The sequence below is a fragment of the Mesocricetus auratus genome, unplaced genomic scaffold (genome assembly GCF_017639785.1).
Source record: "Mesocricetus auratus isolate SY011 unplaced genomic scaffold, BCM_Maur_2.0 Super-Scaffold_100008, whole genome shotgun sequence".
In the NCBI taxonomy this organism is placed as follows: domain Eukaryota; kingdom Metazoa; phylum Chordata; class Mammalia; order Rodentia; family Cricetidae; genus Mesocricetus; species Mesocricetus auratus.
The window spans coordinates 82,212,662-82,239,386 of NW_024429192.1; the positions used below are offsets into that span (position 1 = coordinate 82,212,662).

At 42.5% G+C, this 26,725-nt stretch overlaps 1 protein-coding gene across 1 annotated transcript; it reads right to left on the bottom strand.

Annotated features, from left to right (window-relative positions):
* Window positions 1-1,174: 1,174 nt before the first annotated feature.
* Window positions 1,175-26,488, bottom strand: Ccz1 (CCZ1 homolog, vacuolar protein trafficking and biogenesis associated). Its single transcript, XM_005079935.3, has 15 exons — window positions 26,297-26,488; window positions 25,161-25,258; window positions 24,974-25,067; window positions 23,281-23,358; window positions 22,864-22,911; window positions 21,003-21,086; window positions 17,303-17,478; window positions 16,542-16,623; window positions 11,722-11,783; window positions 11,328-11,439; window positions 6,165-6,198; window positions 5,405-5,522; window positions 3,898-4,056; window positions 3,392-3,519; window positions 1,175-1,511 (listed from the first exon to the last, which is right to left on the bottom strand). Exons 1-15 carry the CDS (start codon window positions 26,408-26,410, stop codon window positions 1,456-1,458), a joined length of 1,443 nt encoding a protein of 480 aa, XP_005079992.1. The 5' UTR covers window positions 26,411-26,488; the 3' UTR covers window positions 1,175-1,455.
* Window positions 26,489-26,725: the final 237 nt, after the last annotated feature.

Here is a 26,725-nt window from a genome sequence, read left to right on the forward strand (position 1 = left end):
GATGCAACCACAATCTCTTCAGGGAACACACACAGAAAAGCCCAGTGTGTGAGGAACTAAAAACCAGTCTTTTTTTTTTTTTTTTGGTTTTTCGAGACAGGGTTTCTCTGTGGCTTTGGAGGCTGTCCTGGAACTCACTTTGTAGACCAGGCTGGCCTCGAGCTCACAGAGATCCGCCTGCCTCTGCCTCCCGAGTGCTGGGATTAAAGGCGTGCGCCACCAACGCCCGGCTCTAAAAACCAGTCTTAAGTTATGCATGGGAGGAGAAAAAAATCATAATGGAAATTGTGGTTATTTTGAACCAAGGCAAAATGAAACCAATACAAATTGATGAAGCTGCTTCCTCACCCCTAATGCAGTAGGTTCACGGAGGTTATGACAAGCAGATTGCAGAGTTGCTTTGGGGGCTAGGAAATAGTGTGTTTTCAGACCACTCAGCTAATTTTCTTCCAGATCCTAGGCTGTCCAGATCACCAAAATAGGATTACGTAAAATTCAACCATATTTCACCTCAGCTGTGAAGAGATGCAGGGTGCCATGGCTCTTAGAAGGGCTTCATGACAAAGGGAAACAATTTCTGGTTAGATCACTCTGGGGTGATTGTATCAGCACCCCCATGAATAGGCAGACCCCAACACTGAGAATCCCACACTGTCAGAATACTGACTGTTAGTTTTGTTTTGTTAAGATTTTTATTCTTAATTGTATGTATGCACATGTGTACATGTGAGTACAGGTACCCAAGGAGACTGAAAGAGGGCATGAGACCCTCTAGAGAAGTGGTTCTCAACCTGTGGGTCGAATGACCCTTTCACAGGGGTTTTATGTCGGATATCATGTATATAGATATTTACATTACGATTTATAACAACAGCAAAATTACAGTTATGAAGTAGCAACAAAAGTAATTTTATGGTTGGGGTCACCACAATATGAGGAACTGTATTAAAGGGTCACAGCATTAGAAGGTTGAGAACCAATGTCCTAGAGCTTGAGTTATTGGAGGTTGTGAGTCACCCAAGTCAGTGCTAAGAATTGAACCTAAGTCCTCTGCAAGAGCAGCCAGTGCTCTTAACAGCTGAGCTGTGTCTCCAGCTCCCGACTGTGAATTTTGAACCCTACTGCCCAGTGCAGTCAAACAACTAGCAACAGAAGACTCAACAGGAAACCAGAATTCTTAAAAACTTTAACAATTTATTAGTCTTATTTCCCAGTAAAATATCCACATAATGTCAGAAGAATGGAATGATATTCAGCTGACTACTTTTAATTCCACATAAATATTTAGCATCTAAAAACCTCAAGGAATCATCAGACCAAGTAGAAATTTGATTTTTCAAAGCAGGTATTGCTTTACTATTGTCACTAACCCAGTCAATGTCATGACCAGTAAGTTGTAATGGTAAACAAAAGGTTTGCTGAGGTTTTTAAAGAAGTTCTGTAGAGCCACTGGAGTCAATCCAAGAAGAAGATATTATTGAACTGTGTGGCGCAGAGTTTTTTCACCTCTTCTGCAGAAAGAACAGAAAACTGTGTCAAGGAAACAGCTTCTTTCTTTACAGGTTAGACGGTTTTATTGGTACTTTCAGTTCTTTGGGGATAAAGTTAGGAAATAAGTAAGTCTATGTTTATTGAATTTAAATTCCAGAAGCATAAGCAACAATAACAGCAGCAACAACAATGACCAACAGAGAAGGCAGTCAGGAAAACAAGTAACAAATTCTTAGGCCTTGTTTCCCAACACACTAGAAATATCTCTTCTGGGGGTTCGGAAGACCTGGTTTGTGGAGTGCCTGAGACACTCATGGGTCAGGGCATTAAAAGCTCTTTAGAAGCTGATGGGGTGCACCAAAATTCTGGCTACAATCTTGAAATGTAAATCAAGTGCTTCACAGAGATAATGGCCTTCATTTTACTACACTTCCACCTCATTTTCATTTCTGTGGTTCTAAGTAGCCCAGAGTCTTGAGTATGCTACACAAATGCTGTGCCATTGAAATACATGCCCACTCCTCTAAATTCCTATTTTAATTTCATGCATGCACTAACTGATGCTTTTCATGTATACAAATATTAATGCAAAGTACATATAAAATGTGTTAAGGCTGGGCACAGTGAGGCTGCCTGTAATCACAACATTTATTTTATTTTATTTTTTTGTTTTTTTTGAGACAGGGTTTCTCTGTGGCTTTGGAGGCTGTCCTGGAACTAGCTCTTGTAGAACAGCTGGTCTCAAACTCAGAGATCTGCATGACTCTGCCTCCCTAATGTTGGGATTAAAGGCACGTGCCACCAATACCCAGTTTAATCACAACCTTTTGGAGAAAGGCCAGAGGTAGGTATTTAAGTTCAAGGTTGGACTGGTCTACATAGCAACTTTCAGGCCAGCCAGTCTTGAGATCTTGTCTCAAAAAGACAAAACAAAAACCCCAAAACAAAAGAAAAGACGTAAGACTCTTGATTTCCTTTACAGTGGGATATGTTCCCCTACCTATGCTGCTGTTAGTACTACTCTACAGCTGAGCAGCAGAGAGGCCCAACACCACCCTTTCCCCATGACAACATTCATTAATGCCCACAAAGCAGCTGCTGGACCACACTGTGCAGAGCCAGACCAAACCCACTTTGATGGGAAGGCAGAAAATAGCTGTCTGCATTCTTCTGCTCATGTGCAGATGGTGACAGCTGGAAGTGTCATGCCAATTTGGCAGCCTGTTTAGAGAGACTTATTCTCATCACAGGATATATAAAAAGACATTTGTACACAGTGTGTACAGCAACACTTCAGAAAAGAATCTTTTCTTTTTTTGGTTTTTCAAAAAGTTTATCCATGTAGCTGGCTCTCACTCTGAAGACCAGGCTGGTCTTAAACCCAGAGATCCTCCTACCCCAGCCTCCCAAATTCTGGGATTAGAGTGCACCACTACAGTCCAGAGAAAACAACTTTCTCTTAAGGCACTCTTAAATTTAAAACTTCATATTTGTGTGTGTGTGTGTGTGTGTGAGCGCATGCGTGCGTATGCATGCATGTATGTAGGCGTGGACATGCATGTGTATGCCATGGCCCATGTGTGGAGGTCAGAGGACAACTTGTGTGTCTCAGGGATCAACCTTATGTCATCAACCTTGGCAGCATGTCCCTATATCCACTAAGCCATTTCACAGGTCCTGTTTACTTTTTCTAGACAGGGTCACATGTAGCCCAGGATGACCTCAAACTTACTATGTAGTTGAGGATGGTATTGAACTCTTGATCCTTCTACCTCAACCTCCCAAGTACTGGGATTACAGGTGTGCACCATGAGTAGGTTCTATAATGTTTCTTAATACAGGGAAAAGATAATTTTGAAATGCCAGTGGCATTAAAATTGAAATACCAAATCCTATTTACCATTGACTTCAATCAGGTTTGCATTTTTTTGATTCAGAATCACATACAGCTCCCGCTGATCAGACTTCTTCCCAACAACCCAGTAATCGCTCATGGCTTTCACAATGATTTCTTCATCTTCATCTGCTCTGTAAGAAAGTTTCAGATGGGACAGTTTTATATACACAGCTCAACTGTCAGGAGAAAAGGAATTCAAAACAAGAAATGGCAATAAACTGTCCTTATAAATAGTCAAGAAGTTACGTGTAAATAAAAGGCAACTTTGTGTGATGTGGGCATAGCACCCACAAGTGGCTCTGCGTCACTTGGCTTAAAGGAAACGAATTAGCTGGGCATGCTGGCATATGTCTATAATCCCAGCACTGGGAAAGCTGAGGCAGGGGGATTGTGAGTACCACCTAAGCTATAGAGTGAAACTTATAAACAAACAAATAAAAAATAAATACAATTCCTTTAAATCTATTCTCAGAAAGACAACACCTACTTTAAGAAGGTGCTAGAATTACCTGGTAAAGTCACTGTTGATGTCACCTAGAATCTTCATTAGATCTGGATGGACAGATGTAAGTGACACACTAGGCGTTTTCCTCATGTGAATTGTACTTTTCTCTGCTAAATTCATGTGGTTGAAGTAGATGAACTTAAACTGGGGTTCTTTTTCAGACCTGTCCAAACAGGACATTGAAATTATAACAATGTGAAAGAATAATTATCCAAACTGCACAGCCACAGTGTGAAAACTTTAAAGAGTATAGAAGGGCAGCCTTCAGTACACGTGACTTGTCTCAACAAATAAACAAAACCCAAGAGAACCCCTTGAACAAAAAATTCATGAAGTAAAACTGTATGGCAGGGCTGGCATGGTGACTCAAAAGGGAAATCAGAAGGGAAAGGTGCTTGGAGTCTGAGTTGGATCCCAGGACCCACATGATGGGGTGGAGAAAACAGACTCCTGCAAACTGTGCTCTGACATAGACAGACATACAATAAACAAATGTAATTAAACCACTATATAAAGGTCTTGCATTTTCTACGGCTAGGTGCCCAAATCAAGAATTTCAGTTAGTGCCGAGTGTTGGTGGTACATGCCTTTGAATCCAGCACTCGGGAGGTAGAGGCAGGCGGATCTCTGTGAGTTCCAGGACAGCCTGGTCTACAGAGTGAGTTCAATGACAACCTCCAAAGATACACAGGGAAATCCTTTCCCAAAAAACAAAACAAAACAAAAAAACAAAAAAAAATTCAGTTAGTGGGGTCTGGAGAGACGCTCAGTAGTTAAGAGCACTGGCTGTTCTTCCAGAGGTCCTGAGTTTAATTCCCAGCAACCACATGGTGGCTCACAGCCATCTATAGTGGGAGCTGATGCCCTCTTCTGGCATGCAGGTGTACATGCAGATAGAGCACTATATACACAATTAAAAACTAAATTTAAAACTAAAAAATTAAATTTAAAAATAATTAAATTAAAAAAGAATCTGTAACCAATGCTTCATCCAATAATAATAACATGTAATATCTAATATGATAGGATTTTCCAGAGAGCTGGTCTACTTCTTTAACAAAAATATTTTCCCTGCTATGTGATTTTCTAAATGAAAGTATATTGTCCACGAAGTCTGACTTATGTACTCCCTGTTCTGTCACAGAAAGAACTGATGTCTGCTGACGCTGATTTAGGAGACTAACAGTGCTGGGGATGAATGTGTGTTCCATGTAAGATAGTTAGCCATGGGACTGCAGCTAACTGTGGGGAAAACTGTCCACTGTCTCCAGTGAAAGGTATGATACGCTGCAGCAGCCTCCACCACTGAAGTGAAATGAAATTCAAATGGGGACATACCTTTTCCTTTCCTAGGGACATCACAGATGGGACTGAACAGCAGATCACTGCTTTCTAGAGCCTGAGGAAAAGCTGCAGTGTTAACCCTGCCCACACTCTTCAGTGAGAGCCACTGCCACTTGACCAGAGCAGTTAGTGTATGAGAGTAAGCATGAGGCAGAAAAGATACAAACCCAGAGATTCTCTTGTTGATATTAAACTGCTCACAGATGTCAGATGCCAGCACTGTAAGCTGGGGCCCAACGATACTGTCCAGTCTTCGGCAAAAATCCAGCGTTAGCTGCGTGGAGGCTGGCAGGAATTTAAGGAACAGCACTCAGCGTTACAGTATTTTGTGCCCAACAGTTCCTACTCATTTTACTGTTCAATACTTGGCAAAATTTCAATGAAAAATCTACTGATCAACTAAATGAGATAAACACAGTTAGAGAATCAAACAATCAGATGTCCCTTCCTCCCAAACTGACCAGAAATAGAAAAGTTAGAGTTGGTTATAGTTAACGTGAAAAGGAAAGCCTTTCCCCGGGGGAGGGGGGTTCTTTATATACCTAAAGCAGTGGTAGACTTGCTGCCTACCCCAGAAACACCTAGGAAAGTCAAATATTTCACACATACAACACAGCACTCAGAGTCACTGGCTGTTTGACTCATCTCAAACATACCTCATTTAACCCTGAGTCCTTAAAGGGCAGGCACCACTGCCACCCACCAGTCAGTAAGCACAGAGAGGCAGTGGTCCTACTGCTGGTCAGTGAGAAGGACTTTAAATGTAATAGGGGTCAATGAAGGTGGCAGAGGTTCCAGAAGGGGAGCAGTGATTAAGACAGCCTCTCCATGGCTGGTGACAACACACTGATCATTTAAGGACAGAACCTAGCAAGCTGCAGAGAGCTGACCCACTTAGGCTGCAAGCAGACCCACGAGGGCACCTACCATCAATCATAAAGCACACAGCTGCACTCATGGCCTGTGGGGAGACAAATCAGAGATTACAACTGGTTCAGAGAGGAACGGGGAGTGCTGTAAGCAAATGTGGTGAGCTTGTCTTGACTTCAGCAAATCAACTGTAAGAAGATATGTTCCATCAGCCGAGCAGTCTGGAAGCAGACAGTACAGAGGCTGATATGAAGGAGGGGGCTTGTTTGGTATGGCATGGTGCTTATGCTACAGTGTATGGCCTCATCAGTCAGGGACACAGAGGATTTACAAATGAAATGGCATCATTTAGAATGCTCTTAAAACAAAATAATACAATGGACAGACAAAAGGCTGGCATCTGAAGCCTGGCATGGTGGCACAAGCCTTTAATCTCAGCAGTAGGGAGGCAGAAGCAGATGGGATCTGAGTTTGAAACCAGCCTGGCCTACAGAGAGGATTCCAAGACAACCAGGGCTACACAGAGAAACCCTATCAAAAAAAAAAACAACAACAACAACAATATTTGACATCATATTAATTCAGTTTTGATGGATGCCTAGGATTTCATTGTTCTAGTCTCTGCGTACACTTTATAATTTCCATTAAAAAACAACTTAAAAGAGACTACATGTTGCTACGATCTTGCCTCCTTTTATTCTAGCAGATAACTGCAGTTATGACATTAGCAAGTAACAGCAAACAAGACCATAAATAAAACTAAAATAAAAATAAAAATTGCCAAGTGTGGTGGTACACACTTGTAATACCAGTACTCTGGAGATAGAGGCAGGAGGATGAGGAGTTCAAGAGCAGTCTCAGTTACACAGCAAATTCAAGGTCAGCCTGAGCTAAATGAGACCATGTCTAACCAAGTAGGGGCTGAAAAGGTGGCTTGCACTGGAAATGGCTTTTCTTTTCCCTAGCACCTAAGTTGGGCAGTTCACAAAACTCCAGGCACGGGGGAATCTGGCAGCCCTGCCTCTAAAAGCAGCTGCACTCACATGCACATACCCACACAAACACAGTGTTACAAAAGCTTTCATGTGAACACAGACAGTCTTTCTAACTACAGGTGAATTAAAGTGAAGAAAAAGCTATAATTGGTAACCTACGGTCACATCTGAAGACACTAAAAAAAAGAGTAAACTGAACCTGAAATGAACAGAAGGGAGGGGTCACAACGATCAAAGCAGAAATGAGTCCACCAGGGGAGAAAAGAGACAACATAATAAACCAGCACTGGCTCCTGGGAAAAAACAACACAAGACTGCAAACCCTCTTCACACTAGAATCAAAAATCGACAGAAGAACTCCCCTACCACAATGAGCAATCAAAGGGAGACTTCCCTATGGACGCTACAGGAAAAGGAGAAAACAACAACACATAAGCACTGTCAAAATCTGCATGCCAACAAACTAGCTTAAGGGAATACATAAGTGCCCAAGAAAGGCACACACTACTGAAACTGCCCGAAGGAGAAATAGAAGGAAATAAGCTGACAACAAGAAACTCATTAAGAAACTCAGGTGCATACCTTCAATCCCAGCATTTAGGAGGTAGAGGCAGGAGGATCACTGTGAGTTCAAGTCAAGTCTGGACTAAAGTGAATTCCAGGACATACAGAGCTGTACCAAAGAACTAAAATGAAAAAAAAAAAAAAAAAAAAAACCTCACACAGTGTACAGAGAGTGCTACTGGGAATTCCACCAAACATTTAAAGAGTTAACACCAATCCTGCAAAAGTCTTCCAAAAATGGAAAATACTTCTCAAATCACTTCTATAGACTGAGCCTAGAAATGGAAATCCAGTTAAGAATATTGTACCTGGATCAGTGAGAGTTCAGACCCTTGCCCCTGAGCACTCAAAGGATTCTAGCTTGAGAGACAACAGACCTTCCCTACTCCAATTGCTGCTTTAACGTCTGCCTCATTATTGCTCTGGGCCAGCCCCACTGGTGTGGATCCTGGGTGTTCTCCTGGTTTGCCCACCTCAGGCTGTTACCACACAGCTATGCAGTATACTGAGAGGACAGAGGGGTGCAGCAAGACGCTACTAGGTCTGCTTCTTTGTCTCACTGTGATTGATGGTTTAGTTTAACAAAGAAATTTACAGTGAGGCTGGGCAGTCGGGTACTTATCTAACATGCATGAGACCCTGGGTTTGCTTCCTGACACCAAAAAAAAAAAAAAAAAAAAAAAGACCTAAGTATTATCATTGTGGTCATCATTATCAACAACAACGACGGCGCCTATACCAAAACCATTTTCTCTCACAACTTCAGACTATTTTGGGGAGGCAGTGGGTATTGAAACCAGGGCTTCACACATGCCACCCAAGTGCTATACCACTGAGTATGCCCCTGGTTCTTCTCTCAGAACTCTGGAGGTCTTTCTCCCACTGTCACATAGCACCTGGAGCTGAAGAGGAATCTTTTACAGGTGAAAACCCTTTAGGACATTCTCTTCTTATCTCTGAGACTGTTCAGTGTTGGGTGCAGGTGAGGGTCTTCCTTACTCCCTGTGGCAGACATTAAGGGGATCTTTCCAACCTGGAAATATGTGTCCCTCTGAATGAAGCACTTTCTCAGATAATTACTTCACCATTCTCCTCTCCCTAAATTAATGGTGAATTATGGAATTAATTCCCCCCCTTTTTCTTCCAGTCTTCCATAACTTTAGGTGGTGTGGTGAGGGTTGTGTTTAAATAGCACTAGAGATGGAACCCAGGTGTGTACTGGCTAGCTAGCTTTATATAAACTTGACACAAGCTAAAGGTATCTGAGAAGAAGGAACCAGAATTTTAAAAATGCTTCTAGAAGACTGACCTGTGGGCAACTCTTACTTAGTGACTGATGTGGGAGGGCGCAGGCCATTGTGGGTGGTGCCACCCTTGCACTGGTAGTTCTTGGTTCTATAAGAAAGCAGCCATAGGTCATTGGGGGTGGCTCACGCCTTTAATCCCAGCACTTGGGAAGCAGAGGCAGGTGGATCTTGAGGCCAGCCTAACCTACAAAGTGAGTTCCACAGAGAAACCCTGTCTCAAAACTAAAAAAATGAAAGGAAGGAAGGAAGAAAAAAAGGAAGCAGCCTGAGAAGTTGTGAGGAGCAAGTAAGGAGCACCTCTCCATGGCCTCAGCATCAGCTCCTGCCCTCACTTCCCTGGAAGGCTGACTGTGCTATAGGACTGTAAACTAAAATAAACCCTTTCCTCTATAATTTACTTTTGGTTATGGTGTTTTATGGCCACAATAGAAACCTAACTAACCAGGACTTTGTGCATGCTAGGCAAACAACACTGAGCTACTTCCTTCCATGACTGTGTCTCTTATTATTTTACCCAGGATAGATCAACTTACCGTGACCCTTCTAATGAATCTCATCTATCAAAAGTTTTATTTTCAATGGGACTGGAGAGATGGCTCAGCAATTAAGAGCATTAGCTGCCCTTGTAGAGCACTGGAATTCAGTTCCCACAACTGCCTCTAACTCCAGCTCTAGGAGTTCTGATGAGCTGCTACAGCCTCTACAGGTACCCTTGCATGTACACACACACACACACACACACACACACACACACACACACACACACACAAATAGAAAACTTTTTTAATAAAAAATCTTTTAAAAACTATTTTCTGGGTAGAAAAATGGAGAGTTACTGTATAAAGGATAAAGAGTTCTTGAAAGAGATGGTGCTAATAGTGTATATATTATCACAATAAAAACAAATTTTTTTGAGACAGGCTCTTACTGTGTAGCTCTGGCTGGCTTGGAACTCATTATGTAGACCAGGTTGGCCTCAAACTCAGAGATTCACCTGCCTCTGCCTCCCTAGTACTGGGATCAAAGGCATGCACCACCACATACAGCCACAATAAAAAAAAAAAAATTAAGGGGCTGGAGAGATGGCTCAAAGATTAAGAGCACTGACTGTTCTTCCAGAGGTCCTGAGTTCAATTTCCAGCAACCACATGGTGGCTCACAGCCATCTGTTAGGAGATCTGGTGCCCTCTTCTGGCCTCTGGCCTGCAGGCATATATGCAGACAGAATACTATACTAAATAAACAAACCCTGTAAAAAAAATTTAAAGTGATATTTTCAATTAAATTGTGATTACTATAATGTGGTTTTGGGGGGTTGTGTGTGTGTATGTGGGGGAGTAACAGTACTCCCACTCTAAATGCTAAGCTGACCTTGAATGTATGACCTTCCTGCTCAGCCTCCTGAGTGCTCTAGTTATAGTCATGAGTTATTACACTGGGTTGCTTGGACCCTTTCATATCATCCTGCTTCACTTTAACGCACACAACTTTTTTGTTTTTTGTTTTTTTCAAGACAGGGTTTCTCTGTATTGTTTTGGAGACTGTCCTGGAACTCACAGAGACCCGCTTGCCTCTGCCTCCCGAGTGCTGGGATTAAAGGGTACATCACCACCTGGCTCAGGCATTGCTTTTAATCTTTCCATTATCCAGACAATGACAGGATTCCCTCAAACTATGTCATCCTTTCTTCCCTGTTTTCCAGGAATATAACTTCTAAGCCTTTGAATTACAATGTATTTGTAGTTTCAGGTATGACAGAAGATAGACTTGTGATCAGTTTTCTTTCTTGTACTACAACTGCCTAGGTGGGGAGGGAGAGAAGGAGGAGGGGGCAGAGAGAAACACTAGCCAGGCATGGTGTCATACACTTGCAGTCCCAGCTTGAGCCCAGGAGTTAAAGACCAGACTGGGCAAACAATGAAGCCTCATTCCAAAATGAAAAGAAAATTCCACCTAACATACATACATATTAATGAAACAAAATACTGTCCTTACAATTAGTCAGTCTAAAACTTTAGAGTTCAGAGCAAAAGCAGAATTCATGGCCTCAGCAAACAGATGGGAGGCATTTGAGCACGTGGGCATCACCTCTCACAGCCTTTGGTCAGTGGACATTCAGGACTTGGAATCCTGCCTTAGCCAGTAATTCTTTCACTAGTAGCAAAATTGCCTAAAAGGGTTAAAAACAAACTTCCTACTGCAGAAGAGCACCCATTTTGAGTTTTACAGAAATTAGAGTCTGCAACACCTTTTCAAAGAAGCATCATAGGGGTTTGAACTGGTGCTGGTCTACACATGCAAAGGAGGTTTGCTTTAGTATTCATCTGAAACACTGGAGGGAAAACAATTGTTACCTTATAAACAATTAAATGGAGCTCTTCATAAGTGTCATCTGTATTTACAAAAATTTTGGGGAATCTGCATTTTGCTTCTGGATCATTAAGGTTCAAGGGTCCAGTAAGAAATCTTAAAAGTAAACACAGAGATGACTCAACTCAATGAGGTAAATTATAAACATAACAAATAGAATACATTCCTAGTCAATGGATATCAATGTTTTGTTGATGTTAGATGCAGGTTGGTAAACACCAAATCAGAATACAATAAGGAAACAGTTTAATGTCAGTGGAAACAATAGAATTTCCTTTCTGGATTATTGCTAGTAGGGTAATTCAATGCTAATGATCTTATCTTTACCAGAAGAAATAATGAAACCCAATACAGTAAATCAAACAATAGAAATCCTACCTTCCATAGTGTTGAAGATTTCCTGGCATTTCTGCCCTTATTGGGGAATCCCTTCCTGCCAACTGCAAACACAACAAATATTGAGAACAATTACTTTTTTTTTTTTACTTTTACAGTTTGACAAGCAGTACTCCTACCTACTAGTTGGTCTCATGCCATTTTGTTTATCACTCTCCTGTTTTCTTCTCCACGCAGGAAGAAAAAAAAAAAAAAAAGGAAACAACATTCTTAAAATGTACATGTACATGTAGAACTGTGCTACTCTCAAACTTGAACAGAGCTTTTTTTTTTTTGGCAGTGTTAGTTGTTAATGCAGGGACATGATAACTAACTGGTTAAAATGCTGGGAATAAGTGACTGGGTGGTCAATGACAGAACAGGTCATCTATATCAGCCTTCTGCTACCTCTGCCTAAGACTCAGGGAACCCTGAGGAAGGGAGGGTAAATATTGTGAGAGATGGGAAATGTCAAGGAGAACAGTGTTAATAATAATACAATAATGAAAAAAAGAACATGGTGTCAGGTGGTGGTGGTACACACCTTTAATCCCAGCACTCTAGAGGCAGAGACAGGAAGATCTCTTGAGTTCAAGGCCAGCCTGGTCTACAAAGAGAGGTCCAGGACAGACTCCAAAGCTACAGAGAAACCCTGTTTTGAAAAAAACATAAAACAAGAACAAAAAAAAAGAACATGAAGCCAGGAGGAAACAGTTTGGGGGTCCTGCGGGAAGCTGAAAAATAAGCAGTAGTGGTGGATGTGATTAACATACTTATTGTATGTGCACAACATGTATGAAATTTTAAAAGAAAATATAGTAAAAATACTACAAAAGTACATAAAGAACTAATTTTTACCAGAAGAGTGATAATGTAACTCCATCTAAACTTAAATCCCACAAACTAATTTAGTTCTTTTATAAGAATAACTGAAATTTCCACATGGCATAAGGTTCTTACTATCTTTTTACACCATCCCATGAAGACTATCTTCTCTTCATTTCCTGCATGTGAGAACTCAAAGTTACAGAAATGCTCTCAAACATCCATGGCAGAAGTCAACACCAGGCTTGTCTGCAGTCAAAGTATCTGTCTTATCCACGACACCAAGATTCCTCAAAGATCTTTACTTATCACGCTTTGATTTTGCTGAACAATACTGCTTCAGGGGCTAGAGAGCTGGTCAGCAGTTAAGAGTACTGACTGCTCTCCAGAGGACCTGGGTTTGACTCTCAGCATCCATGTTGAACAGCTCACAGCCATCTGTAACTTCAGTCCCAGAGGATCCAATGTCCTTTTCTGGCCTCTCTAGGCACTGTACACACGATATACAGACATACATGCCAGCAAAATTCCCATACATATAAAACTAAATAAATTTTGAGCCGGGCGTTGGTGGCGCACGCCTTTAATCCCAGCACTCGGGAGGCAGAGGCAGGCGGATCTCTGTGAGTTCGAGGCCAGCCTGGTCTACAAGAGCTAGTTCCAGGACAGCCTCCAAAGCCACAGAGAAACCCTGTCTCGAAAAACCAAAAAAACAAAACAAAAAAAAAACTAAATAAATTTTGAAAAATGTTTGATGTTCTGGTTTTAGCATATGTGGAAGTTTGAATGTAATTGGCCCCTATAAGCTCATACAGAATGGCACTAATAGGAGGTGTGGCTTTGTTTGGAGTAGGTATGGCTTTGCTGAAGGAAGTGTGTCACTGAGGAGGTAGGCTTTGAGGTCTCATATGCTCAAACTATGTGTCTCAGTTCACTTCCTGTTGCCTGAGGATCAAAGATGTAGAACTCTCAGCTTCTTCTCTAGTACCATACCTGCCTGCATGCCACCATGTTCCACCATGATAAGGGACTAAACCTCTGAACCTGTAAGCCATCCACATGTTTTCCTTTACAAGAGTTGTCATAGTCATGGTGTCTCTTCGCAGCAATAGAAACCCTAACTAAGATGCTAAAAGCCACAAGATCACACAATAATTATACAGCTTTCACAGCATGAGACAACTCAGAAGAATTAGAATTCTTCTAATGGATAAAACCAGTTCAAAAGTTATATTTGGCATTATAATCTTGTGAATGAAGTGACTGTTTCTTGCTGTAGATTCTTCCTGTAGCTTATTCTACAACAAGTTTGGGACTTACTTCCTACAGTTTAGCACTATCTAGTCATTTACTGGGCAGTTTCACTCATGCAGTTGGAGTTTACTGATTACATTCCTTAGCTATGTGTGAGACCTGTTTCCCACTATCAGGTCCTTGTTCCCCTCTCCATTGCAAGTGCAGAGATCTGCCTTCCTGCAATTATCCTTATTGACAGGCATTAGGTCAGTGTTTAGGGCCCAGGCAAAAGCATCCCATCTAAGACATTCCCAGATATCCAAGGACATAGAATTACTACACACCCAAAGTTGTTGATTCATAACTGCCTAGATGGATAGAAAAAATAAGCATGTCCTGGCTTTACCTCACTGGAAGATAGTGAAGTGATATCCTAAACTAACCCTGCACTAAAAGATTCTCAAACTTCTTGTTTTATTAACTCAGGATTTTAGCTCAGAGACTTACTGCTCCCTCCTGTTTGCCCTGAGAAGATAAAGACAAAGGTAATCAGCCCATTTGCTCATCCTCAGGGAAAAGTCAACTTTCTTGAAGGCCTGTGCAGCCACTGAAGCTAGAGCACTGGAAGGAGCCAGGTTTTGTCTCTTGTGCAAATTAAATCTAGACCCTTTTCTTGACCCCACAACCCTAAACAACTGGTGCTAAAAGTTTCTCCAAGCAGTTGTAGTTTATTGCTCTGTGTGTAAATCTTACATGCCTTGCTGACCCGAGAAACTCAAGCCTCACATTATATTGCACAAAGAATTACTGTTGCAAATGTATATATACCTGTACCCCAAGAACTGGGAAGAAACAAAGAGAAAGAGAAACAGAAAAAAGAGAGAGCAGAAGAATAAAGGAACATGCAGAGGAGCATTATGTGTGAGTCAATTCCTTTTTCCCTCAGATTTTAGTTCTTTTTTTTGAGGCCTGAGCGAAAATTTTAAAAGCAAGGCCTTTTAAAGTTTTTGATACTAAGACAACACATACCCTCAAAATATCCCCAATGCATAGTATATATCCAATGGTGGAAATGCATGGCCCAATACTAATCTATGAGAGAAGTTCTCATAGGACCGAATTCATAGTGCCATGCTGTGTCATAGCTTTCCCCATTATACACATTGCTCATCAGGTATGTAATCAAGTACTGGATAGTCTTCTGTTGTGGCACCATGCTATCAGAGGCTGACAAGCATCAGAAGTAGTTCCTTGAAGGATGTTCTTACAAACAAGGCTTTGAGATCTGACAGAGTAGTCCTGGCTCTGCCACATCCTAGTTGGACAACTGTATGGTTTGAATCTAGAATATCCCTCAATGATTTGTGTGTCAAGGGACTGGTCCCCAGCTGGTGGTGCTACTGACAGGTGACTTGACCTTGTGGATGCCAAGCTCATTGTTGGAAAATCCATTGGTAATTTCAAAGCTGAATGGACTATTTGAGATAGGTTCTTGTTGGAGGAAGTAGGTCACTGGGCATACCCTTGAAGGATATAGCTATCCTTGGTTGCTCTCTCCCTGATTTTTCATCCTGAGGTGGGCATCCTCTGACACATGCAAGTGGCCAACCTTTGAAACCCTGAGACTGACCAATCACGCTTTCCTGCTCTGAGCTGTTTTCCTCTGAGCTGTTATCTTGTTAGTGATGAAAAGCTAACACATCTTGGCAGAGTGCTGATGTACCCTATGCCTGAGCAACCTCCTGTTAGACAGTATAATCCTCTCTTGAGATTGCTACAGAAGGTCACAAGGGCATGCAGATATGTTGGACACTGGGAACATCGCTGGTGCACAGAAAGTACTCAACTGTTGGCCACGGTGTCTGACCTGACTGGAAAAGGACTAAGTTCTGGATGAGGCCTTTCTCAGACCTCTCTTTCCATGTTTGTTTTCTTGAAATGCTGAGGAGGGAACCCAGAGCCTTGTGTATGCAAGCAAGAACTCCGCTAGTGAGCCACATGCCTCTTCTTGAGTTTATCAGAGATGCTTTTCTATTGTCTCAAATCAAGGTCTTTTTTTTTAAAAGATTTATTTATTTATTATGAATACAACATCCTGCCTCCATGTCTGTCTGCATGCCAGAAGAGAACACCAGATTTCATTATAGATAGCTGTGAGCCACCATGTGGTTGCTGGGAATTGAACTCAGAGCCTATGGAAGAGCAGTCAGTGCTCTTAACCTCTGAGCCATCTCTCCAGCCCCCTCAAACGTCGGAGAGGTGGTGGGATGAGGTGAAAAAAGAACTTGCAAATGAACAGAGCAAGCAAAAATAATGATTTTATGGGCTGTGAATATGTTTCACTTTCAACCTAATTAAACTATAAAAGGATACTTTGGAGAAAACACTAGTGCTTAATGTTCTCTGTGGAAAGTTGGGAAATTAAGTACCACAGTGGCAGAGCAAGCCAGGCACTCACAGTGTAGATGAGATGCTGCAGACTCAACCAGGGCTCTCACAGATCCCTGGCACTTCAGAGTTCCCTGACCCTATCCAAGACCCAGTTTTCTCTCTACTCTATGAATTGTTCCTCCTACTGCCTTTGAACACAACAAACCACAGAAAAGACGACATACATGGACCAGCCAATGCACAGCTAAATATCACTGAGTTTTGTATGCCAACATAAAACAGCTCAGAAGAGTCCTGTGCCCATCGTCCTGCACCCACCCCTACCTCCCATCTACTATGCACACGTCTTCATCTGTAGGATGCAATCATACCTCAGGTTCGATGTGCCTGGGGAACAGTGAAGTGGTAAGATATTTGTACAAAATCCTCATGTCGTCTTGTTCTAATCCACTCCTAAAACATCAGGAAAACACTGGGTTACAGTTTGGAATTGGTCTTCTGACTTTTCTGCTCTGCGGTGAAGCTCGTTTTTGTCTTTACAGTATATGAAGATGCTGAGCCAGGGATGTAGTTAAGATAAGAGAGTGACTGCCTAGCACGCATGAAGCCCTGGGATCCATCCCCAGCACTGCATTAAAAACAAACAAACAAACAAAATGGGCACACTGGTGCATACCTGTAATCCCAGCACTCAGGAAGTAAAGGCAGAAGGATCAAAGGTCATCCTTTGCTACTTAGAGTCCAAGGCCAGGCCGTACTACCTGACACCTGTCTTAAACAAAAAGACAAACAGAAGACCCCTGACCTCCACCTGGGAACTTCAAGAAGGAAATCCAAACCAAGTGCTGACACCAGCACTGCATGCTGACCTGCTAGCAGCTACTGCTCCACAGTTCTGTATTTGAAACAAAAGCCCCAAAGGGAATCATCAAGACTCATCAAGTAAAGGCACTTGCTGTGCAAGCCTGGGTTTGGAATCAATGGTAGATGGAGAGATATGTGTGTGTGAGCACTCCCTCACATACACACTGTTTTGTTTTGTTTTTTCTTAGGTCCATTTCCTGTGTGATAGACAACTGCACCAATTGCTGCTTTGTTTATTACTCTGATCCCATTACAGGGCATTACCTACCAGATGAGTTGGTCGTTGTAGAGGAACGCAGTATATTTGACTACACTTAGGCTTTCTTCCATTCTGTTAATAAAGGACTGGATTTTCAAGTAAGTCATTTTATCCAATGGGAAGAAGCTGATTCCACCAAAAATATCAAGTAGGTCACATGACTGCAAATGTAGGGTCTGCAAATACTGTAGGGAAAATAAGACACAAGCTTAACAATAGCACACTCAATAAATACAGTGATCCTCACTGGAAATAATCTCATGATAGGCTACTAGGTATGACACAGTCACACACACACTGACAAACAGAACAATGACAAGTCCAACAAGTAGTAAATCAAGAGTAACTGGATTCGAAATCAATACCAATTTTGAAACACAAAACTTGAAAGCTCGGTGTGTACTTGGTATGTTTCATCTCTCAGGATTAAGCTCTTTAAGAACCCATATGATAGAACCATGGACACGGTGCCATTCTGAAGAACAACAGTCAGGACAACAGTTGACTCATAACAGGACGGAAATGAGGACAAGAACAGGGATGGAGACAGATGGCACCAGAGTGACTTATTAAATTATCATTAAAGTGAGAAACGCTTCAAGATGGCTCAGAGACTAAAGTGCTTGCCACACAAGCATAAAGACTACATTTCAAATCCCCAGCACCCACATAAAAAGCCAGGTGGGCTTGGTGGCTGCCTGCAATCCCAGCTGAGGGAGGCAGAGACAGGGGACCCTGGAGCAAGCTGACCAGCTAAACTTTCTGAAATGGTGACCTCTGGGAGAAACCTTGACTCAATACGTAAGATAGAAAGAATTGAAAAGATGTCCAAAATCAACCCCAGGTTGCACATATACAAATAATAATAAGTTAAACAGGAAATATAAAAATAAGTATGAGATGTGGTTTGAATGAAAAAGGCCACCAAAGGCTCAGATATGTGAATGTTATGTCCTTAGCTGATGGGACAATTTTGAGAATGACTAGGAGGTGTGGTCTTGCTGGAGGAATTCTGTCACTAGGGTTGGGCCTTGAGGCTTCAAAACCCCAGCCACACCCAGGCATTTTTTTCTCTTTGCCTGCTGCTTATAAGTCAGATGTGAGCTCTCATCTACTGCTCCAGTCCAGTGCCTGCCAGCTGTTGCCATGCTCCTGACATGATGGTCATGGGCTCACCCCCAGTTATACTTTCTTTTAGAATTGCCTTGATCATGGTGTCTATTCATAGCAATACAACAGTAACTAAAGCAAGAGATATTTTAGGGAGAAAATACACTGAGAGTTATTACTTGAACATAAACAATTTGACAGAGGTTGGGGAAAGTGAGCAAAACACAACGTACAATGAAAGAGATTGGTAACTCATTTAGCAGTATCATCACTTGGGACATATCACATTCATGTGACTGAATCTGTGTCACAGTTGTATCAGTCAGTGTTCTATTACTATGAAGAAACACCATGACCATGGCAACTCTTTTGTTTTGATTTTTTTCAAGACAGGGTTTCTCTGTATTGTTTTGGAGGCTGTCCTGGAACTCAATCTGTAGACCAGGCTGGCCTGGAACTCACAGAGATCCGCCTGCCTCTGCCTCCCGAGTGCTGGGATTAAAGGCGTGCGCCACCAACGCCTGGCAGACCATGGCAACTCTTAAAAAAGAAAACATTTAACTGGGGCTTGCTTACAGTTTCAGAGGGTTAGTCCATTGTCGTCATGGTGGAAAACATGCAACATGCAGCATGGTGCTGGAGACGGAGGTGATTTTTCTGTATCTGGGTCCACAGGCAGAAGAAAGAGAACCACTTGGACTGGCTTGGGCTTTTGAAACCCTAAAGCCCTCCAGAGTCACATACTTCCTCCAACAAGGCCACTCCTACTCCAACAAGGTCACACCCCCTAATTCTTTCAAATAGTGCCATTCCCTGATGACTAAGCATTCAAATCTATAAGCCTATGAGGGCCATTCTTGTTCACACCACCACAATAGCCAGAGCCCTGATGAGAGATGTCCTGTATGCTGTGGATGTTTCTCTTATTGGTTGAAGAATAAACAATGATTAGTCATTAGCCAGGCAGGAAGTATAGGCAGGGCTAACAGACTAGGAGGATTCTGGGAGGAGGAAGGCAGAGAAGCTACCCATGTAGCTACCAGGAAGATAGGACGCTGGGCGTTCTCTGATAAGATAAGGCCATGTAGAAATACATAGATTAATAGCTATGGGTTAATAATTAAGAGAGAGATAGCCAGTAAGAAGCCCGAGCCATCAGCCAAACAATTTATAATTAATATAAGCCTGTGTGTGTTTTTTTTGAGACTAAAGGGCTGCAGGACCTGGCAAGTCAGAAACCCCATCTACAGAGCCCTTTTTCTTGAGATAGTACTTGAGGCCTGTTAGGACAATAGAACCAACACAAGCTGGGTGTCATAACTCACATTTCTGACTCCAGCACTTTGGGATGCTGAGATAGGAGGATTACTGTATTGTGAATCTGAGGTCAGTATAGGCTAACCAGTAAGAAGACAGACAGACAGGAAGGAAGGAAGGAAGGAAGGAAGGAAGGAAGGAAGGAAGGAAGGAAGGAGGGAGGGAGGGAGGGAGGGAGGGAGGGAGGGAGGGAGGGAGGGAGGGAGGGAGAGAGGGAGGGAGAGAGGGAGGGAGAGAGGGGGAGAGAGAGAGAGAGAGAAATAAAAGTGCAACTCTGGTATTGCTCTAATTTTTCTAATCAGCTAACCCACGTCACACACAGATGCAGGTGGAACAAGATTAAGCTGAGACATGTCTTGGAGCTGCTCCAGGAGCCCTGGATGGAGGCAGGATACTCTGTTCCAACAGCCTGGATTACAGGCTTGAGGAGCTCCTCACTGCTCTGGATTTGCCATAACAACTCTCAGGTTCTTTGCCACATCCAAGGTCTATCTGGGCTTTACATCTAAAGAAACAAATTTGGAGCCTGGAGAGATGGCTCAGTGGTGAAGAGCTCTTGCTGCTCTTGTAGAGGAGTGGAGTTTAGTTCCCAGCACCCACAGGAGTTGGCTCACAACTGCCTGGAATTCCAGCTGCAAGGAATTGGATCTCCTCTTCTGGCCTTAATGAGCACTGCAGTCACATGCACATACCCACACACAGATATAATCAAGAAATTGGGCCTGGAAAGAAGGCCCAGTGGTTAAGAGCACGGGCTACTCTCACAGAGGACCTAAGTTCAATTCCCAGCACCCACAAAACAGCTCATACCTGTCTGTAACTCTAGTCCCAGTGCATCTGGCTCCCTCACACAGATATACATGCAGGCAAAACACCAATGCACTGTATGTATGTATGTATATATGTATGTATATACTACGTACCTATCTTTAAAAATAAAAAACAAAAAATGTCTGCTTCTATATTGCTCCATAACCCCTCTGGTATTAAGGTTCTCATCCAAACCAGCTAAGTGCTCAGGCACTGGTTCATATCACCAGCTGCACTGATATCTCCTCTCTCAAAATGTGTTTGCATATTATTAAAGTTATAAATAAAAGCTGGGCAGTGGTGGCTGGCGCCTGCCTTTAATTCCAACACTTGGGAGGCAGAGACAGGCAGATCTCTGTGAGTTCGAGGCTAACCTGATCTACAAAGTGAGTTCCAGGACAGGTTCCAAAGCTATGGAGAAACCCTGTCTCAAAAAACAAATAAAGTTATAAATGAAATTCAGAACACTTACCCGATGGAAGAACTTCTCTAATCTTTCTTTTAGAAGCTTGACACCTCCATCTTCCATGGCTTTCAGAAACGTCCCATTAAAAAGCTAATGGTGTAAAACAGTATGGAAAATAAAGTCAACATCCTATGCTACTCAGTGTCTCAGGCTAACATCTTATAACTAGGTTCATTAACACACTCAGATCCTCTTAAGCATACAAAGCATTTGGGAGAAAGCCCAAATTATGAATAACTTACAAAACAATACACTAAATGATAGACATAGCTGTTTCCTTAAAGCTGCTTAGATATTCTGCCCACTTCTTTGCTTATGTTTGTTTTTGAGACTTCAGCACTTAGATGTTGTCCAGGATATCTCAAACTCAAAAGTTATCCTCCAAGCTCAGTTACCCAAACAGTTGGAACTATAGACCTGACCTGAACTCAGGTCCTCTGCAAGAGCAATATAGGCTCTTAACCAGTGAGCCATCTCTCTGACCCCATAAATAAATTAAAAACTAAAATGAAAAAGTTTTTGAAGGATGGGAATGTAGCTAAGTGGTAGAGCATTTGCCTGGGTTCAATCCTCAATATCCCTGAAGAACAGAGAATTACTTTTAGAGTCAGATGTGGTAGCACACATCTGTAATCCCTGCACTCAGCATACTGAGGCAAGATGATTGTTGAGTTTGAGGCTATGTGGAGAAACTACTGACTCAGAAAGCAAAACAAACCAAAATTGTTTGTAAACATGCCCAAACTTATTTTCAAATGAAGGGACAAACCATAATTTTAAAGAGAATGCCAGCCATGTCAGATCCTGCATGTCCTTCACCAGTACAGTCAGATAAGTATAGGTCTCACTCTCACCAGAAAAACAGCTCCTTGCAGAGACAGAGACCATTACAGAAAACCTTGACTGATCAAAATGCAGAAAAGAAGCGATTGTATGTTGCCTAGCCCCAAATGACACAACTACAACACAATTCCTGCACCTAAGGCTCAGAGATCACGGAAAAGGAGGCAGAAAGACTGCAAAAGCCTGAGGAACGGGAAGCTTGTTGTGAGATTGCATCTCCTAGAAATGTCAGAGAAGCTGGGTGGTGGTGGCCTAATGCCTTTAGTCCCAGCACTGGGAGGGAGGCAGAGGCAGGCAGATCTTTGTGAGTTTGAGGCCAGCCCGGTCTATAGGGCTGGTTCCAGCACAGTCAGGGCTGTTACAAAGAGAAACCCTGGAGAGAGAGAGAGAGAGAGAGAGAGAGAGAGAGAGAGAGAGAGAGAGAGAGAGAGAGAGAGAGAGAGAGAGAGAGAGTGAGAGAGAGAGAGAGAGAGAGAGAGAGAGAGAGAGAGAGAGAGAGAGATATCAGAGAAGCTACACCCATGAAATCTCATCAACAGTGCTGCCTAAACAAGACCTGAACAAGGATGACACAAATAGACATACTAACAAGAAATCTCCTGGAAGGGCCTCAACCTGGATTAAACTATAGGCAACTAAGGAATGTTTAGAGCGGTAGAAATAGTCTTCCCCCACCAAATAGTTATTCAATAACCAAGTGGTCAGCCCTGAAATCGTATACATATAAGTAATAGTATATGGATTGAGCAGGATATATATATATATACATACATATTATGTGCAATTATATATAATATGTATGTATATAAATACACACACACACACACACATACACGATTAACAAGAAAAAGACCATGAGAGAATTGGGGGGAAGGGGCATGTGGGAGGGATTGGAGGGAGGAAAGAAGAAAATATTGTAATTATATTTTAATTTCTAAGAAAATATTTTAAAACAGTATTTGCAATGCCTGTCCTTTATTTGTTCTTTCACAAAAGGCAGTGCAGATGTGGAAGCCACGCTTACCTTGTACATGCTATAGCACTGCTGCAGCACTGAACTGTACACCTTGTCCTACAAATAAGAAAACAGCATCTCACTGGATCCAGGGACAGCAACAGGACAACTCTTGGCAAACCACATGATTATTTTAAACTTTGTCCTACAGTGGTTGCATGCTAAAATAACAGGTATTTAAATTCAAATTTGCAAACCAATAAACTGCTTTTAGAAGGGCATCACACACACAGGAGACCACTGGACAGTATAATAAGATAGGGCACTTACGTATTTTTAGAATATTATTTTAAAATAAGCAATAAACCTAAAACCTTCCTATGAACCCCAAGAGGGCCTTTAAAAGCTACCTTGCATAAGTGCAAGCTACTCGACACACCCTGGGATACATTTTCCTAGGAGCACGGAATAGAAACTGCACGTTACCAACAGCTCCTCCTCCTGGTACTCCACAACTGGTTTGCCGTCTTTACTTTGCTTTTCGATGATAGGGTTCCGAACAACCTACAAAGTTTGAAAAACTGAAATTATAAACTGATATGATTGTGTTTTTGTTTTTGGTTTTTGGTTTTTTTGGTTTTTCGAGACAGGGTTTCTCTGTGGCTTTGGAGGCTGTCCTGGAACTCGCTCGGTAGTCCAGGCTGTTCTCAAACTCACAGAGATCTGCCTGCCTCTGCCTCCCGAGTGCTGGGATTAAAGGCATGCGCCACCAACACCCGGCTATGATTGTGTGTTTTAAACTTTCTCTTAATTTTAAAAATCTGAGACTGGAAATATAACTCAGTGGTAGTATGTTTATCCAGCATATGCTTAGGTTCCAGTTCCAGTTCCTATAGATAAACAATGGCCAACAAGATGGCTCAGCAGGTAAAGACACTTGTCTACACAGCCGATGACCTGAAATTCAATCCCTAGGTCCAACACGGTAGAAGGAGAGAACACACACTCTCAAGTTGCCTTCTGACTTCCGCATGTGTGCTATGGCACACCTTCCCCTGCCAAAGTAAGTAAATACATCTAATAAAATAATACATATAAATAAAAATAATTAATAGGGCTGGGGATCTGACACTAAGGGCTTGAGTTTGATCCCTAGCACCCACATGAAAGTGGGGCATTCTTAGCACTCAGAAGGCAGAGGCAGGTGGATCTCTATGAATTAGAAGCCAGCTTGATCTGCAAAGAGAGCTCAGAATCAGCCAGGACTACACAGTGAGATCCTGCCTCTAAATAAGTAAATACATGAATGAATGAATGAATGAATGAATGAATGAATGAATGAACGAATGAATGTTTAAAAAGTGGGATATGGTGGCATAATCCTAGCATTAGGGAGGTAGAGACAGATGGATTCCTAGAGCTTGCTGGTCAACTATATTAGCATAACTGGCAAGCCTGGGATCTTTGTAAGAGACCTTGCTTAGAAAACCAGGTGGACTCCTGAGGAATGGCACCCAAGGCTGACATGTGCACCCATAAACGCACACATGCTATGCGGTGTTGGCACATGCCTTTAATTCCAGCACTCGGGAGGCAGAAACAGTTGGATCTCTGAGAGTTTGAGGCCAGCCTGGTCAACAGAGTTTCAGGACTGTTAGACAGAAAAACCCCGTCTCCCCAGCCAGCCCCCTCCCCGCCAAAAAATAAAAAACACACATGCTCACCACCACTCCAACAAATACACAGTAATTGCTGAACATGTTATATCACTAGACATAAAATTATTTTTTTTGTTTGTGGTTTCTATTCCAGAACCCAGCAGGCGCCTATGCCTGCTAGGCAAGCATTCTACTGTTGAACGCCATCTGTAGACAGAAAGTTTCTTTCTTTCTTTTCATTCATTCGTTATTCAATCATTTTGGGGATAGTGTTTCTCTGTGTAGCCCTGGCTGTCCTGGAACTCACTCTGTAAACCAGAGAGGCCTCAAACTCACAGAGATTCACCTGCCTCTGCCTCCCGAGTACTGTGAGTTTTATGGGCCTCTGACTCCTGAATGCTGGGATTAAACAACCCCAATCTAAATAGAAATTTTGATTTTCTTTAAAATTGCAAACAATTTTACTGTGATTTCTAAGGATATAAATCCTCAGAACTTAACATTAATGTGTATATAAATACCATAACCATCCAGAAGTTTTCTTCTGGTTCATTGAAGAACTGTCTATTCTTCTGTGTGTGTAAAGATTTTGCAGGTTTCGATGGGCTAAAAGTCCTAGGGAAAAAAAGTTTTGAAAACATGGTTAGAACAACTCTAGTGTAAATGGAAAGAATTCACCAATCTCTACAAACAAATGTAAAGTAGTACCTTGTAAACTGTACAATTGCTTCACATAATCCAACATTTCTAATTTTTTCATTTTTTTCCACTTCATTTGGATGATAAAACAAAATTTTATTTTCTTCCTATGGCAAGAAGAAACAGAAACACAGCGTTAATGTCAGCATTTGTTCATCTAGTGCTGAGTTTAACATCTACCTTTCCCATCATAGAGGTTAGGGACAAAATCTAAAAATGTCTTTAGAAAGCCCAGAATTACTTTATCGTTGTTTTGTAAATACTGTAGCCCATCAGTTTTACGATTGTGTATCCACCAAATTACACTTCATCAGTAGTACAGAATGAGGTTAATGAAAATCTCAGATTTCTTTCCATGTGTCACCAACCCTCTAGAAGAAGATGCATGTATGCACGTGTGCAGGAATACAGATTCGAAAATTAAACCAAGTCGGTTCACCTGCGCTTGGACTGGCAGCCTCTAAATGTGATTTGCTTGAAACAAAACAAGCTCAGGACATCCTTTGAGGAAGTCACCACCCTCAACTCAGAGCAAACGAAAACTTTTTTTTTTTTTTTTTTTTTTTTTGAGATAGGGTTTCTCTGTATAACAGTCCTGGCTGCCCTGGAACCAGCTCTGTAGACCAAGCTGGCCTTGAACTCACAGAGATCCGCCCACCTCTGCCTCCTGAGTGCTGGGATTAAAGGCGTGCGCCACGACCGCTCTACCACAAAAACTCTTATAACAATTTTGGAGGGGGCATAAAAAAAGATTAACTTTCTGAGGCTCCTACAAGTTTGTTTGGTTGTTTGAGGTTTTTTGTTTTTTCCTCTTTGGGGAGCTACGGCTCACCAATCTGGTTCCACCTTTGCAATCGAAGACTTTCAAGAGAGAAGACAAATTCAATCTTAATTGCCCAGAATTGACTCCAAGGGAGACATTCAAGCGGGGCGGAGGGATTAACCTGACGGACCTTCCCTGACAGGACCGGCCTGCGATGTCAAGTGCGGGACACATCCCACCCGGCGCACCACCAGGCACGAGCAGGCTGTCAGGCCGGAGGCGGCAGAGGAGCCGCCCCCGGACGCTCCCCGCAGCTCCTGAGCACCGACACCGGCCGCCGGTGCCGGGACCCTCCTCGCACTCCGCAGCCCCCTCAGCGTACCTCTCCCTCGCGCGGCCCGAAACGTGGGTTGTAGATGAAGAAGCTCAACAGCGCGGGCGGGAACTGCTTTTCTTGGGCCGCCCAAGTCCCCGTCCCGGCCGCCGCTGCAGCCATTCCGGCCCGGCCCCCACGTCGGGAGCCTCCCCTCCGCCCGCTCAGAGACAGCTGCCTAAGGGAACGCCGCACTTCCGCCTCCCTCGCCGTCGGCCCGGAAGACGTCGCTACTGACCCAGAAGAAGAACCTGCAGCGCCCCGTCCATCTCTTCTAAGTCCGTGTAGATCTGCTTCCCGCGTATTTCATGGGCTGTGGTGTGTCTTATTTTATTGGCTCTTGATATCTGTCATGTCTGAAGGCGAAGACCATGAATTTCAAGAGAAATGTAGCAATGGGTGGGTTGTTTGTTTGTTTGTTTGTTTAAGACAGCGTTT